Raw genomic sequence first — 14,442 nt, forward strand, 5'->3', positions numbered from 1 at the left:
ATGATAGGGATCTCACCAACAGATGTTTGCTAGTGAGAGTGTCAAGATCAGGGGCCTTGAAAGAGCTTGAAAAGGAATGAGCTCCTACAGCATGCTTAACATAGTCCTTACATTGAAGCTTATCTCTTGGCTGTTGTCATTCTAAATCTGCATACAACATCTGCGTGTTGAGGACAGAGCTAAATATCTTCCTGTTGTCAGAGAAAAGGTTTTGTTTACATTCTATTTCCTCTCAAATATTGCCCAATTCCCCCCTCACTAGTCCAACTAAGGTCACCCGACAGAAGGCTTATATTAACAGTCGAGGTATGTTCACTAACCTGCCAGTTGGACTGCATTGGCGGTGCTCATCTCAGGGGCGTCCTCTCCCAGGGTGGAGGCTGGTGGTGAGTTCCCGTACCCTGGGGTGCTGGGCCTGCTGGGGGAGCCTGATTCAGGGTCACTGGTGGATCCCCAGCGGTCCACTCCTTGCCCTGCCCTGTTGTCCCCTCCGGACCCGGAACCCCTGCCCCCGTCTCGCCTCTGGTGGACCCGCTGGTGCACAATCATCTGGTGGCGGCTGCGGAACACCTTTCCGCACTCGAAGCACTCTGTGGACTTGGACTGGCTCTGCTGGAAGGACGAGGGACGTCGGCCCTGGCGGGAGGAGGGACGGTACTCCGAGTCGCTCAGACTCTCGGGGGTGCGCTCCCCCGGGGAGGTGTGGTGGCTACTACCCCCTCCCCCGCTGGCGCTGCTGCGTCTCCCTGAGCGTCTCTCCCTCTGCTGGCCCTCCAGGATGTAGCGGCTGCTCTCCTTCTCGTACACCACGGTCCCTCCAGCCAGGGCCTCGTCCCCTTCCCCACCTACCGTAGCCTTTATACTGTATGACTCCACAGGCTCCAGAACCCTGCCCCGAGTAGCCAGCTGCCAGGCCTGGTAGCTACAAACTGGGTCCAGCTCGGGGATTCTCTGGCCCAAGCGCCTCTTCTCTTCCTGGGGCTTTACTTCGTCAGCTGGGCGGAGGCTGAGGTAGTCCAAGAGGCGCCTTTTGGCACTGGGAGAGTCCCCGTCGTCACTAGGTCTCTGGCCCTGTGTCGGCTGCTTAGCCTGGTTGTGGACCTTCTCGTGGGCCCTCAGGCTCTCTCGGTCATGGAACAGGTTGCCACACTTGGAGCAAACCTGGTAAAGGCTTGTGGAGGTCACATTGGTCTCTGGGTCTTGGGCCACGTCGTTGATGGTGGCCGCGGCCTCTTGGGAGTCTGCCTTGGGTTTCCCCCGGCCGGAGGCCTTGGAGCCATTGTGGGTCTTCATGTGGCTCTTGAGGAACCAGGCTTCCCTGAAGCGACGGCCACACACCCGACAACAGTGCTCAAGGAGGCCTGCGTGTTTCTTCATGTGGGACTTAAGAAACCAGGCCTGTGTGAACACCTGGCCACACGTCTCACAGGGGAAGGCCCCATCAGTGACCTGAGTTCCTGCTTCTCCCTCCGTTGCCACTGCCTCCTGACTCACTGGGTTAGTCTCGTCCTCCATGTCGGCTGTGATGTGGACCTTCTCGATGTGACTGAGGAGTTGGTCCTCGCGCTGGGTCTGGTACCCGCACAGACGGCAGCAATATGGCCGCTGCTCAGAGCTCGACTTCTCCCTTTTGACACTCCTCACCGCCGTCTTCCCTATGCCCTCTTCTGTGTTAGCGTCGCCGTTGACGACCCTGTTACAGGCCGAGCTGCTCTTCGTCGGACTGGTTCCACCGTCCAGGCCCTCGGACACACCCACTTCACCTGACCCCTCCTCTTCCTCCTCTGGCCCCTCCTCCTCCTCGGGGTGGTGGCTAGTGAGTGTGCGCAGTTTGTGGCTGCGGATGTGGACCTTGAGGTTGCCCTTCTGGGAGGCACGGTGGTCACAGTAGGGACACTTGTAGGGGCGTGCGCCTGTGTGGCGCCGCATGTGCTGCGACAGAGAGCTCTGGAAGGGGAAGCTGCGGCCACACACGTTGCAGTCGTAGGCTGAGGCCTTGTCTTCTTCCCCCTCTTCTCCATCTCCTCTATGGCTGGCCTTGCCACCCTCTTCCCCAAACGCCAACCCTCCCGCCTGGGTCTCCATGTCCTCCACTCCTCCTCCGCTCTCTCTGGGGTTCATGGTGCTATGCCTCCCACTCCAACTCCCTACCTGCGCTAGCTCGCTAACAGTGGATCTACACTGCTATCTGCAGTAGCTCATCTAGCTCTAGCGTTCTGCGTCTGTATCAGCCGATCCCAATGCTATCTGTCCGTGATCATCCACTGCCAACTGTATGGGTGCATCCAGTGCTATTTAGGCCGTGTTCATCTGACACTCTTTGCTTAGTGAATCCAATGCCATCTATCGGTCTTCATCCATGCAGTGACAGTCAGTGAATCCAACACTGTCGATGTCTCTGCACCTGCTATTGGGCCCTTTGTGAAATGGCTTACACAGCGCTATCTGGAATCGCACATCTCCGTGTGCCTTACACTGTGTCAGACAGAATCCGCCATGGTATATGGCAACACATTGAGCTCTATCTGTGGCTGTGTATAGTCAGACACTGTTACACCATGTCCCCACTCCTGTTCAGTTCACTGGCTGGCTTTTCTTTGGCTTTATTTTTCATCACATCAGCAGCTCCCAGGTTGCATCACTCTCTGTGAGCTCTCTGTACAGCCTGTGCAGGTCCTCACCCTGAGAGAGAGAGAGAGAGAGAGAGAGAGAGAGAGAGAGGAGAGATCAAATGAAATCGAGTACTCACAAATTATGATAAATGTTTCTAAATGTCTTTTATATCTTATTGAATTGTTCTACATGTTTATTTTGGCAATACAGAAATGGAGCGAGAGAGACAGACAGACAGACAGACAGACAGACAGAGAGAGATAGAACAAAGAGACAGCGTTAGCATAGCCAAAGCATGCCACTTCACCTACAGTGATCCGTTACACATTTGCATATTCATATCTACAGGTACGTGTCAGACAGAGCATGCAGCACGTGTGTACGTTTCTATGTAAGTAAGCACGTCAGTGTGTGTATGGGGTGATATCATATGTAAGTCTGTTGAAATGTCAGACAGAGAGGGCCACTGTGTGTGATTGTGCATGGCGCTGCCACTGACGCCACTCCAGCTGAGTCGACACTTTGAACACAATCGCACCGCAGAGCAACGTTCATTCACATCAGCAAGATCAGCACCAGTAGCCTGAGCCTAGCCAACATATTCCCCACGCCCGCTTCAACTGACACTATCACATGGCAGGGATCTTAAGTACACAACAGGAAGTGGCTCTTTTTACTCTTCCAGAGTAAAGAAAGAGAGAAAGAGAGAGAGAGAGAGAAAGAGAGAGAGAGAGAGAGAGAGAGAGAGGGAGAGCGAGATAATTTATTATGAGTTGCTTTACACTCTCTCTCATGTCTCAATCTCACTGTTGCAAGTTCCACAATTCTGAATGTGGGCTCAACAAAAGCCCAATTGAAGTGCAGGACACATACCAACAAAGGACAAAGGCACCAACTAATGTGAACTTTTTACCTCGAAAAGCCCTTTACTGTATTCAAATTCATTTAAATTTGACAAGATACCAGAAGAGACTAAAAGGGATGATACATATATAGAAAGGAAGAATAATTGAGGAATGAGTTGGAGTTATGAGGAAGGTTGATTGACAGCACGATTACAGGTTATTACATAACTCACAGCTCATAGCTCACCAGGCTGAGTGACTGACTATCATTATAAGTGGATAATTGACCATGATCACAAGAGGATGAGGTGGGAAATGAGGGGCTATCAAAACACACACACACACACACACACACACACACAGCCATCCCAGTGAGTAAATGGTGTTGCTTTTACATGGGGAGAGTACAGCACTATATGTAAGTTTAACCGTGCCTCTGTAAGTTATCACAAAGCAATTATCATCTGCTGCACATGGACATCATACGGATTGAGCAATATGTCAACAGCAAGTCAGGCATAAACGCAATAGGTATTGTGCCTACATTGTTGGGAGCATGACACTGCCTAATGCCTCTGACAGAAGCCCATTGTATTGTATCAGAGAGAGTGAATATCTCAGACGTTAAGATTTCACTGGTCCACATGTTACAATCTAAGCCGCTTAAAGTTAAAAACCAGTTGGAACACTTTGGTTTCGGGCCTCTATTCCGCATCCCCCCCGCCCCCCCACAAAAAAAAAAAAACTAAGCGCTAGTGTTGCTGTTCTCAAAGGTGCTGAAGACAATATGTTCCATTAAGAATTACTGAAAGATTCAAGGTCTGACTGCCAGCCACAACCTAAATGCTAAACAGTCACTGTTAAATAAGTGAGACAGTACAGGTGCATCAAAGTACTCTACCCTGCAGAGACTGCTGCCCTATGTGCATAAAGTCACTGAACAGTTCAATAACATTTACATACTGTTTTTACTAACTTTATATGTATATACTGTATTCTAGTTATGGATTATACTATATAACTAGTGAGGTACACAACTTTTCCATTCATATACTGTCCACCCTGTCTATGCACACCATTTATATGCACTGAGTGTACAATACATTAGGAACACATTTCTAATATTGAGTTGCACCCCCTTTTGCCCTCAGAACACCCTAAATTTGTTGGAGCATGAACTCTACAAGGTGTCGAAAGCGTTCCACAGGGATGCCGGACCATGTTGACTCCAATGCTTCCCACAGTTGTGTCAAGTTGGCTGGATGTCCTTTGGGTGGTGGACCATTCTTGATCCCCACGGGAAACTGTTGAGCGTGAAAAACCCAGCAGCGTTGCAGTTCTTGACACACTCAAACCGGTGTGCCTGGCACCTTCTACCAGACCCTGTTCAAAGGCACTTAAATATGTTGTCTTGCCCATTCACCCTCTGAATGGCACACGTACACAATCCATGTCTCGATTGTCTCGAGGTTTAATAATCCTTATTTAATCTTCATCTACACTGATTGCAGTGGTTTATAAAAGGTGACATAAATGAGGGATCATAGCTTTCACCTGAAATCACCTGGTTAGCCTGTGTCATGAAAAGAGCAGGTGTTCCTACTGTTTTTGTATTCCGGTCTCTGACATACAGTGCCTTGCGAAAGTATTCGGCCCCCTTGAACTTTGCGACCTTTTGCCACATTTCAGGTTTCAAACATAAAGATATAAAACTGTATTTTTTTGTGAAGAATCAACAACAAGTGGGACACAATCATGAAGTGGAACGACATTTATTGGATTTTTCAAACTTTTTTAACAAATCAAAAACTGAAAAATTGGGCGTGCAAAATTATTCAGCCCCTTTACTTTCAGTGCAGCAAACTCTCTCCAGAAGATCAGTGAGGATCTCTGAATGATCCAATGTTGACCTAAATGACTAATGATGATAAATACAATCCACCTGTGTGTAATCAAGTCTCTGTATAAATGCACCTGCACTGTGATAGTCTCAGAGGTCCGTTAAAAGCGCAGAGAGCATCATGAAGAACAAGGAACACACCAGGCAGGTCCGAGATACTGTTGTGAAGAAGTTTAAAGCCGGATTTGGATACAAAAAGATTTCCCAAGCTTTAAACATCCCAAGGAGCACTGTGCAAGCGATAATATTGAAATGGAAGGAGTATCAGACCACTGCAAATCTACCAAGACCTGGCCGTCCCTCTAAACCTTCAGCTCATACAAGGAGAAGACTGATCAGAGATGCAGCCAAGAGGCCCATGATCACTCTGGATGAACTGCAGAGATCTACAGCTGAGGTGGGAGACTCTGTCCATAGGACAACAATCAGTCGTATATTGCACAAATCTGGCCTTTATGGAAGAGTGGCAAGAAGAAAGCCATTTCCTAAAGATATCCATAAAAAGTGTAGTTTAAAGTATGCCACAAGCCACCTGGGAGACACACCAAACATGTGGAAGAAGGTGCTCTGGTCAGATGAAACCAAAATTGAACTTTTTGGCAACAATGCAAAACGTTATGTTTGGCGTAAAAGCAACACAGCTCATCACCCTGAACACACCATCCCCACTGTCAAACATGGTGGTGGCAGCATCAAGGTTTGGGCCTGCTTTTCTTCAGCAGGGACAGGGAAGATGGTTAAAATTGATGGGAAGATGGATGGAGCCAAATACAGGACCATTCTGGAAGAAAACCTGATGGAGTCTGCAAAAGACCTGAGACTGGGACGGAGATTTGTCTTCCAACAAGACAATGATCCAAAACATAAAGCAAAATCTACAATGGAATGGTTCAAAAATAAACATATCCAGGTGTTAGAATGGCCAAGTCAAAGTCCAGACCTGAATCCAATCGAGAATCTGTGGAAAGAACTGAAAACTGCTGTTCACAAATGCTCTCCATCCAACCTCACTGAGCTCGAGCTGTTTTGCAAGGAGGAATGGGAAAAAAATTCAGTCTCTCGATGTGCAAAACTGATAGAGACATACCCCAAGCGACTTACAGCTAGCTGTAATCGCAGCAAAAGGTGGCGCTACAAAGTATTAACTTAAGGGGGCTGAATAATTTTGCACGCCCAATTTTTCAGTTTTTGATTTGTTACAAAAGTTTGAAATATCCAATAAATGTCGTTCCACTTCATGATTGTGTCCCACTTGTTGTTGATTCTTCACAAAAAAATACAGTTTTATATATTTATGTTTGAAGCCTGAAATGTGGCAAAAGGTCGCAAAGTTCATGGGGGCCGAATACTTTCGCAAGGCACTGTAGCTCGTTCTGATATTTCTCAACTTCTTGTTATTCTTTTTCTACTTGTTGGATTATGTGTGGATTGCTATTGTATTGCTAGATATTAGTGCACTGTTGGAGCTAGAAACATAAGAATTTCGCTGCACCTGCGATAACATCTGCAAATCCGTGTTCGCGACCAATACACCGTGATTTGATTTGATCAAAGTCAAGTCTAAGAATGATTTTACTGGCAGAGCATTGAGCCTCAAAACACAGATAGGAGTAATCGCAAAAAAACAACAAAAAGAGACTTCAATGAATCACACTAAAACAAGCCTTAAGCAAATTACACAAGGGCATTTCCCATGGAAAAGGACCCATGAGCACCAACACGTGAAGTTCATAGGAGCATGTCAAATGAAAGCTAGGAGTCTTTCGTTGGGGGAAACTAAGGCATAGATACATTTTTTTCAACCATTTTCCATTTTTTTTTATTTTTTAAACGAGGCATAAGTAAAGGCTTTGGTTTTTTGATAAACCGGTCGAGAAGGGGTCTGAGAAAACATCTATCAGAAAAGGTCTTAAAAGGTATCAAAAATACATCAAACACAATAATGTTGACGTACAGACCCTGACAACTAATATCAACACTTATATTTAGTTTTTGTTGACCTTCTGTAGGATTAAGCAATATGGCCTTGTGCCTTGTAATTCCGTAACCAAAAACCCACATATCTTTAAGACATTTTCAAATATCTCTCCCTCACGAGGAAGGAGGATAATAAAAGCTCACAGAAGTAACAAGTAAAGGTAGACCCATCAATTAGCTATAGTTATTTTGCTGACATATAATAAAGTCTGAGTCTAGACAACCCCTCCCTCTATCTCTCTCCCTCTCCAGGTCACCTCTCCCAGTTCTTACTGACACCTACCCATAAGCACCCTCTCTTTCCATTTACTGTAACCACCATTTTCACCCACTAAGCACTGGACGTCCACGCACGTTGAAAAGTAGTTGAAATTTGGTCAGTCCACACTGGCGTCGATGTTTAACGTCCACAGACAGACTGGACTGGGTGTCACGTCCTGACCTTAGTTCCTTTTTTATGTCTCTATTTTAGTTTGGTCAGGGCGTGAGTTGGGGTGTTCATTCTATGTTTTTGTTCTATGTTTTGTATTTCTGGTTTTGGCCTGGTATGGTTCCCAATCAGAGGTAGCTGTCAATTGTTGTCTCTGATTGAGAACCATACTTAGGCAGCCTGTTTTCCCACTATGGGTTGTGGGTAGTTGTTTTCTGTTTTGTGTTGCTTCCGTTTCTTTCATTCACTATGTTATTTTGTTTAGTGTTTCTGTTCCAATAAAATAACATGAACACTTACCACGCTGCGCATTGGTCCGATCCTTCATACTCCTCGTCAGAAGAGGAAGAAAACCGTTACACCGGGACAAGTCTGAACCTATCATAAACGTATGATTCACAAGTTTGTATAGTACAGCACAGTAGATTTTATTTTTACTGCACTGAACTATACTCTACTTTACTGTCATGTACTGAACTCTACTGTGCTCTACTGCACTGCACTCTACCCTACATTACTCGGCCCTACTCTATTCTACTCCACCCTGTCCTGCTGTGCTGTTTTGTACTGCACTGTACTCTGCTGTGCTGCACTGTGATGTCCAAACTTGTGAAACATGAGGAGAATGAGATTCAGATCCATAATCATGCATTTCTGTGTAGTACAGATCATGTAATTCCGTTACCGGGTGTAAATCCACTTCGGTTACTGTAGTTCAATAACCAAGAGATTTTTTTCAAATTCAAGTTACCATGTCATAGCTGACACCCCATTCTTCCGCAGACATCTTTGAATCATAATTCGGAGCATATATTTAACATAGCTTTTGGAAAACGTGGTCGCATAAAAACCTGAGGGAGATTTTACCATAACTCTGTTACCAAAACTCTGTTAAAACTATTCCTTGTGCATAGAGTTATACTTTGAAATCAATGGTTTTTGTTTGGCATCTATTTTAAAGTCAAAGTGTAAATACCTTGGAATCGCCCATAAGGAATTCACATTGCTGGAAAGGACTGACAAGTAAACCCTTTGATCTGAACAGATCTTCATTCTCCCCCTTTTTCTTCCTTAATATCCCTCCCATCCTTCTCTTACCCCATTTAGTCTGAGAGTGGTTCCATTTCTCCAGCCCCATTCCTCAGCTGTTTACCAAATCAGTGGCGGGGCTTCACTGTTATTGTTCGAACTGCAGATTGCCCCTTTAATAAATACTTCCTGGTTTATTTCTTACTGTTTAATCGTAAAAAAAGAGGCTAATGATCTTATTTGTTATTAAACAGGGTTTGCTGATTGGGTAAGTATTCAGCGAGCATTAAGCCTGTCATCCACCAGACGATCACATGTCCAAATTAAACTGTAATGAGATTAGCCTAGCTGAAGGAGAAACAATGTGTTCCCCTCTCAACACAAAGTAAGAAAAAAAGGACAAATTGGCTAATAGTGTATGTGTGTCTCTGTGGATGTGTTTAACTATTCTGGTGGGGACCAGAAGTCCCCACCAGAATAGTAAACAAACAAAAATCTGACCAACTGAGGTAATTTTGTTTATCCCCACAAGGTCAAATGCTATTTCTAGGGGGTTTACGGTTAAGGTTAGAATTAGTGTTAGAATTAGGTTTTTAGGGCCAGCTAGGGTTAGTTTTAGGGTTAGGAGGTAGGGTTAGGATTAAGGTTAGGTTTTTGGGTTAAGGTTAGGTAAGAGTACGGGTTAGGGTTAGGTTTAGGGGTTAGGGAAAATAGGATATTGAATGGGACTAAATTGTGTCTCCACGAGGTTAGCTGTACAATACTTTGTGTGTGTGTGTGTGTGGGTCCAGAGGGACAATGTTACCATTCATTATTATGACTTCTGTGATGAATCAAAGACATGATTTCAACATGTCCACCCCCATTCTCCCCACCCCACTGATCCAAAAAGATCCTCATATTCATGATAAGCCCAACCTTGAAATGACTGCCTTAGCCCACTCCATCTTGCTAGCGTTGATCCCAACCCTGATGCAGACGCGATGGTTTGAGAAGGGCTAAGTCTATTACACTGTAGCTCTATAAATGTATCGTCCCATGAGTTTAAAACCCAAATAACCGTTATCAGCTGAGATAAGGGGGGTGTTAGTGGAGAGGAAGACAACCCCCCCCCCCCCCCCCCCCCACAAAATGTTGAACTCAGACAGCTGAAGGTCTAGCTGCTGTGTGAAACAAGGAAATCCGCTCTTAATTTTCCCATCGGTCCAGAGCCCTTCAAAGAAGGGGGCATATTTCCATCTCAGATCTCAGGGAGGTTCTTAGGACATCTGGATCTAGTCTTGCAGCACATTCATCTGTGTGTCAGGCAGGGAGAGAGACAAGGAAGGAGGGGCAAGAGGGTGAGGAGAGCGGAGGGCCAGAGCTTTACTCTCATCGCTGTGATGGACAACACTGTCAGCCAGAGGGAGGGCTCTCAATCACAACAAACAGCGCAAAGAGAGACGGAGATGCAGCACACATCTCCAAACACAGAGGAGGGGGGGGGGTGATTTGGCCTTTAAAAACACACTTTCTCTCTCTCTCCTTCTCACTCACTATACGCTTTATTAAAGCAAATGGCTCAGGGCCATTTCAGTGGCCATTTCAGTGTGGGGCATGTTGTAGCCTCATTGGTTACAGAGCACAGCATGGTATGCTCTCGTTGGCTGGCCCTCAATACATATCCGTCGCCAAACTCATTGGCTCCAGGTCATCTATAAGTCTTTGCTAGGTAAAGCCCCGCCTTATCTCAGCTCACTTGTCACCATAGCAACACCAGCAGGTGTATTGCACTGGTCATCCCCAAAGCCAACACTTCCTTTGGCCACCTTTCCTTCCAGTTCTCTGCTGCCAATGACTGGAACAAATTGCAAAAATCTCTGAAGCTGGAGTCTTATATCTCCCTCTCTAACTTTAGGCATCAGCTGTCTGAGCAGCTTACCGATCACTGTACCTGTACAAAGCGAATCTGTAAATAGCACACTTGACTACCTCATCCCCATATTATTACTTACCCTCTTGCTCTTCTGCACCCCAGTATCTCTACGTGCACATCATCATCTGCACATCTATTACTCCAGTATTAATGCTAAATTGTAATTATTTTCGCCTCTAGGGCCTATTTACTGCCTAGCTTGTTTATGTGTAACTCTGTGTTGTTGTTTTTGTCACACTGCTTTGCTTTATCTTGGCCAGGTCACAGTTGTAAATGAGAGCTTGTTCTCAACTGGCCTACCTGGTTAAATAAAGGTGAAATGTAAAAAATAAAACAAATGAAAAGTGGACTGCTTATTCCCACACACATGCTTGAACAAATGCACAAAACACACACATACACACGCCTGCACACGCACACAGAAATGAAATTGCCAAACAGAGGGGTGCTTTACAAAAGTTATCCACCCAGATTTCGACGAGGTCCACGCACACTGTGAGCTTCTAACACTGCTCCATACAGAGAGAGAGAGAGAGAGAGAGAGAGAGAGTAAGCTTTGAAAGTGACTGGTACATACTGAGAGCTGCAGTCAGTCACATGTGTGCTTTGGGCATTAGACACAGAGAACTCTTTAAAATCACACACACACACACAGTACAGAGACAGAGGCTCATAAAGTGGACATTCAGTGCTCAGAGGGGGACAGCAGTGGTGTGGACAGAGCCCCCGTCCCCTCGCCTCTCCCTCCATCAACCCCAAGCCAGCGGATTCTCAGACCAATCAATAATCCATTATGAACAAACTCTGCTTTGCCTCCCCACTCCCGACAGGCAGACAAAGAGCCCTGCTGTAAGCTGTGTGATGGAGAGAACCAGAAGAAGAGAGGGATAAACAACGACAGGAGAACAGGGCAGTAGACGACCCATGGCATGCCCAGTTTGGAAAAGCATAGGATACTACTTCTGCATACAACTTTTTTAGACACAGTGGAGTTATGTTATCTAATGACTTTTGTACGTATGCAATGCATCTTAATGTACATGTGCGTATGACCAATTGGTGTCGCCTGTAGCATACAAATATAAATCAAATCAATTTGATTCTCTGTAGCTTGCTTTGTTGTTTAACTCTTCTTGTCATGCTCCCTGTTCATATAGCTGAATGTATTAGCTTCAATGACAATAATGAGGCTTTGCGTTCTAGTGTAGTCCCAGTCCTGCTGTGTGTGCGCATGCATGCATTTGTGCATGAGCACTGTGGTGTGTGCGTGGGACAGGCCCATGTAGTGTTTGGGTGGAGGGCAGCAGAGTCCCATAGCCCAGCACCCTGTGTACTGCCTGGGCCAAGGTCTGGGTCTAGGACTGTCAAAGCAGGTCAAGCTCACAGACAGGGAGACCAGCGGGGGGCTCACGGCGTCCATTATCCCCCCCCCCCCCCACCACCACCCCCCCATTCTCCGTCCCCTATACCCATACCAATCATACCCCCAACCCAACCCCAGCCACAGCCCCAACAGAAACTCACCATTAATGTGTCAGCATAGACAAAACAATGGAGGGAACCTCTCTCTCCCTCCCTCTCTCTCTTTCTGTCTCTGGTTGTCTCCAAACCTTTGATAAGTGGGATGGGAGGAGGGTGGTGGGTGGAAGAGGCAGGGTGGGGGTCTCTCTATTTACGTGAGAAGGGTCTTACAAATGAAAAGCACCCACTGGATCCCTGCTTGGGTGTATATAGCAGGGCTGTAGGAGAGAACAGGGGCCAGAGCAGGTGTTTGGGTCAACAATGTCATGTTGGATTTCAGAGAGTGGGCCGTGCTGCTGGATTTACTGCATGGTCAAGGAAAGGAGGGAGGAGTTTTCAACAACAAAAAACTGTTGTTCTTGCAGCACCCGGCCTCCCTCCACTAGAATCTGAAGTCAAATGTCTACTGTTTGCTGATAATCTGGTGCTTCTGTCACCAACCAAGGAGGGCCTACAGCAGCACCTAGATCTTCTGCACAGATTCTGTCAGACCTGGGCCCTGACAGTAAATCTCAGTAAGACAAAAATAATGGTGTTGCAAAAAAGGTCCAGTTCCCAGGACCACGAATACAAATTCCATCTAGACACCGTTGCCTTAGGGCACACAAAAAAAAAACAATACATACCTCGAACCTAAACATCAGTGCCACAGGTAACTTCCACAAAGTTGTGAACGATCTGAGAGACAAGGCAAGAAGGGCCTTCCATGCCATCAAAAGGAATATAAAATTAGACACACCAGTTAGGATTTGGCAAAAAAAATACTTGAATCCGTCATAGAGCCCATTGCCCTTTATGGTAGTGAGGTCTGGGGTCCGCTCTCCAACCAAGAATCCACAAAATGGGACAAACACCAAATTGAGACGCCGCATGCAGAACTCTGCAAAAATATCCTGTGTACAACGTAAAACACCAAATAAGGCATGCAGAGCAGAATTAGACCCGCTAATTATCCAAATCCAGAAAAGAGATGTTCAATTCTACAATCACCTAAAAGGAAGCAATTCCCAAACCTTCCATAACAAATCCATCACCTACAGGGAAATACACCTGGAGAAGACCCCCCTAAGCAAGCTGGGGCTCTGTTCACAAACACAAACAGACCCAACAGAGCCACAGGAGAGCAACACAATTAGACCCAACCAAATCATGAGAAAAATATATATAATTACTCGACACATTGGAAAGAATTTACAAAAAAACAGTGCAAACTAGAATGCTATTTGGCCCTAAACAGAGAGTACACAGTGGCAGAATACCTGACCACTATGACTGACAGAAAATTAAGGAAATCTTTGACTATACACAGACTCAAGCATAGCCTTGCTGTTGAGAAAGGCCGCCAAAGACAGACCTGGCTCTCAAGAGAAGACAGGCTATGTGCACACTGCCCACACAATGAGGTGGAAACTGAGCTGCACTTCGTAACCTCCTGCCAAATGTATGACCATATTAGCGACACATATTTCCCTCAGATTACACAGACCCACAAAGCAATTGAAAACAAATCCAATTTTGATAAACTCCCATATCTACTGGGTGAAATACCACAGTGTGTTATCACAGCAGCAAGATGTGTGACCTGTTGCCAAAAGAAAAGGGCAACAAGTGAAGAACAAACACCATTGTAAATACAACCTATATTTATGTTTATTTATTTTCCCTTTTGTACTTTAACTATTAGCACATCATTGCAACACTGGATATAGACATAATATGACATTTGAAATGTCTTTATTCTTTTGGAACTTTTGTGTGTAATGTTTGCAGTCACTTTTGTTAATTATCTATTTCACTTGTTTTGGCAATGCAAACATGTTTCCCATGCCAAGAAAGCCCCTTAAATTGAATTGTTCTGGACACTTTGGAATCTGTTTGAGTTGTTCTCACATTGTCTACTTTGCTAATTGATACAAAAAAATATCCTTAATTCTTTATTCTACGTGCTTTACTGGCAGCATCTTACTCATTTCTAGTAAGAAACCATACCAATTACCAAACAAACCAACTTAAAACGACAGTACACTCTTAGAAATAAAGGTGCAATCTAGAACCTAAAGGAGAACCCTTTGAAGAACCCGTTTTGGTTCCAGGTAGAACCCTTTTGGGTTTGATGTCGAACCCTTTCCACAGAAGGTTCTACATGGAACCCCAAAGGGTTCTACCTGGAACCAAAAAGGGTTTTACCTGGAACGTAAAAGGGTTCTCCTAT

General features: G+C 45.5%; 1 protein-coding gene across 2 annotated transcripts in view; it reads right to left on the minus strand.

The window, feature by feature from the left end:
- LOC110489634 (zinc finger protein 516) overlaps window positions 1-14,442 on the minus strand; it is a 72,606-nt gene that overhangs the window by 19,196 nt on the left and 38,968 nt on the right. For both annotated transcript variants that reach the window (XM_090199424.1, XM_036948238.2), the window contains exon 2: window positions 321-2,682. In XM_090199424.1, the coding sequence (XP_090055550.1) occupies window positions 321-2,121 (1,801 nt within the window). In that variant the 5' untranslated portion in view covers window positions 2,122-2,682. The remainder of the gene's footprint in view (window positions 1-320; window positions 2,683-14,442) is intronic.

This window comes from Oncorhynchus mykiss, chromosome 2 (genome assembly GCF_057628025.1).
Source record: "Oncorhynchus mykiss isolate SJ-2025 chromosome 2, ASM5762802v1, whole genome shotgun sequence".
Lineage (NCBI taxonomy): Eukaryota > Metazoa > Chordata > Actinopteri > Salmoniformes > Salmonidae > Oncorhynchus > Oncorhynchus mykiss.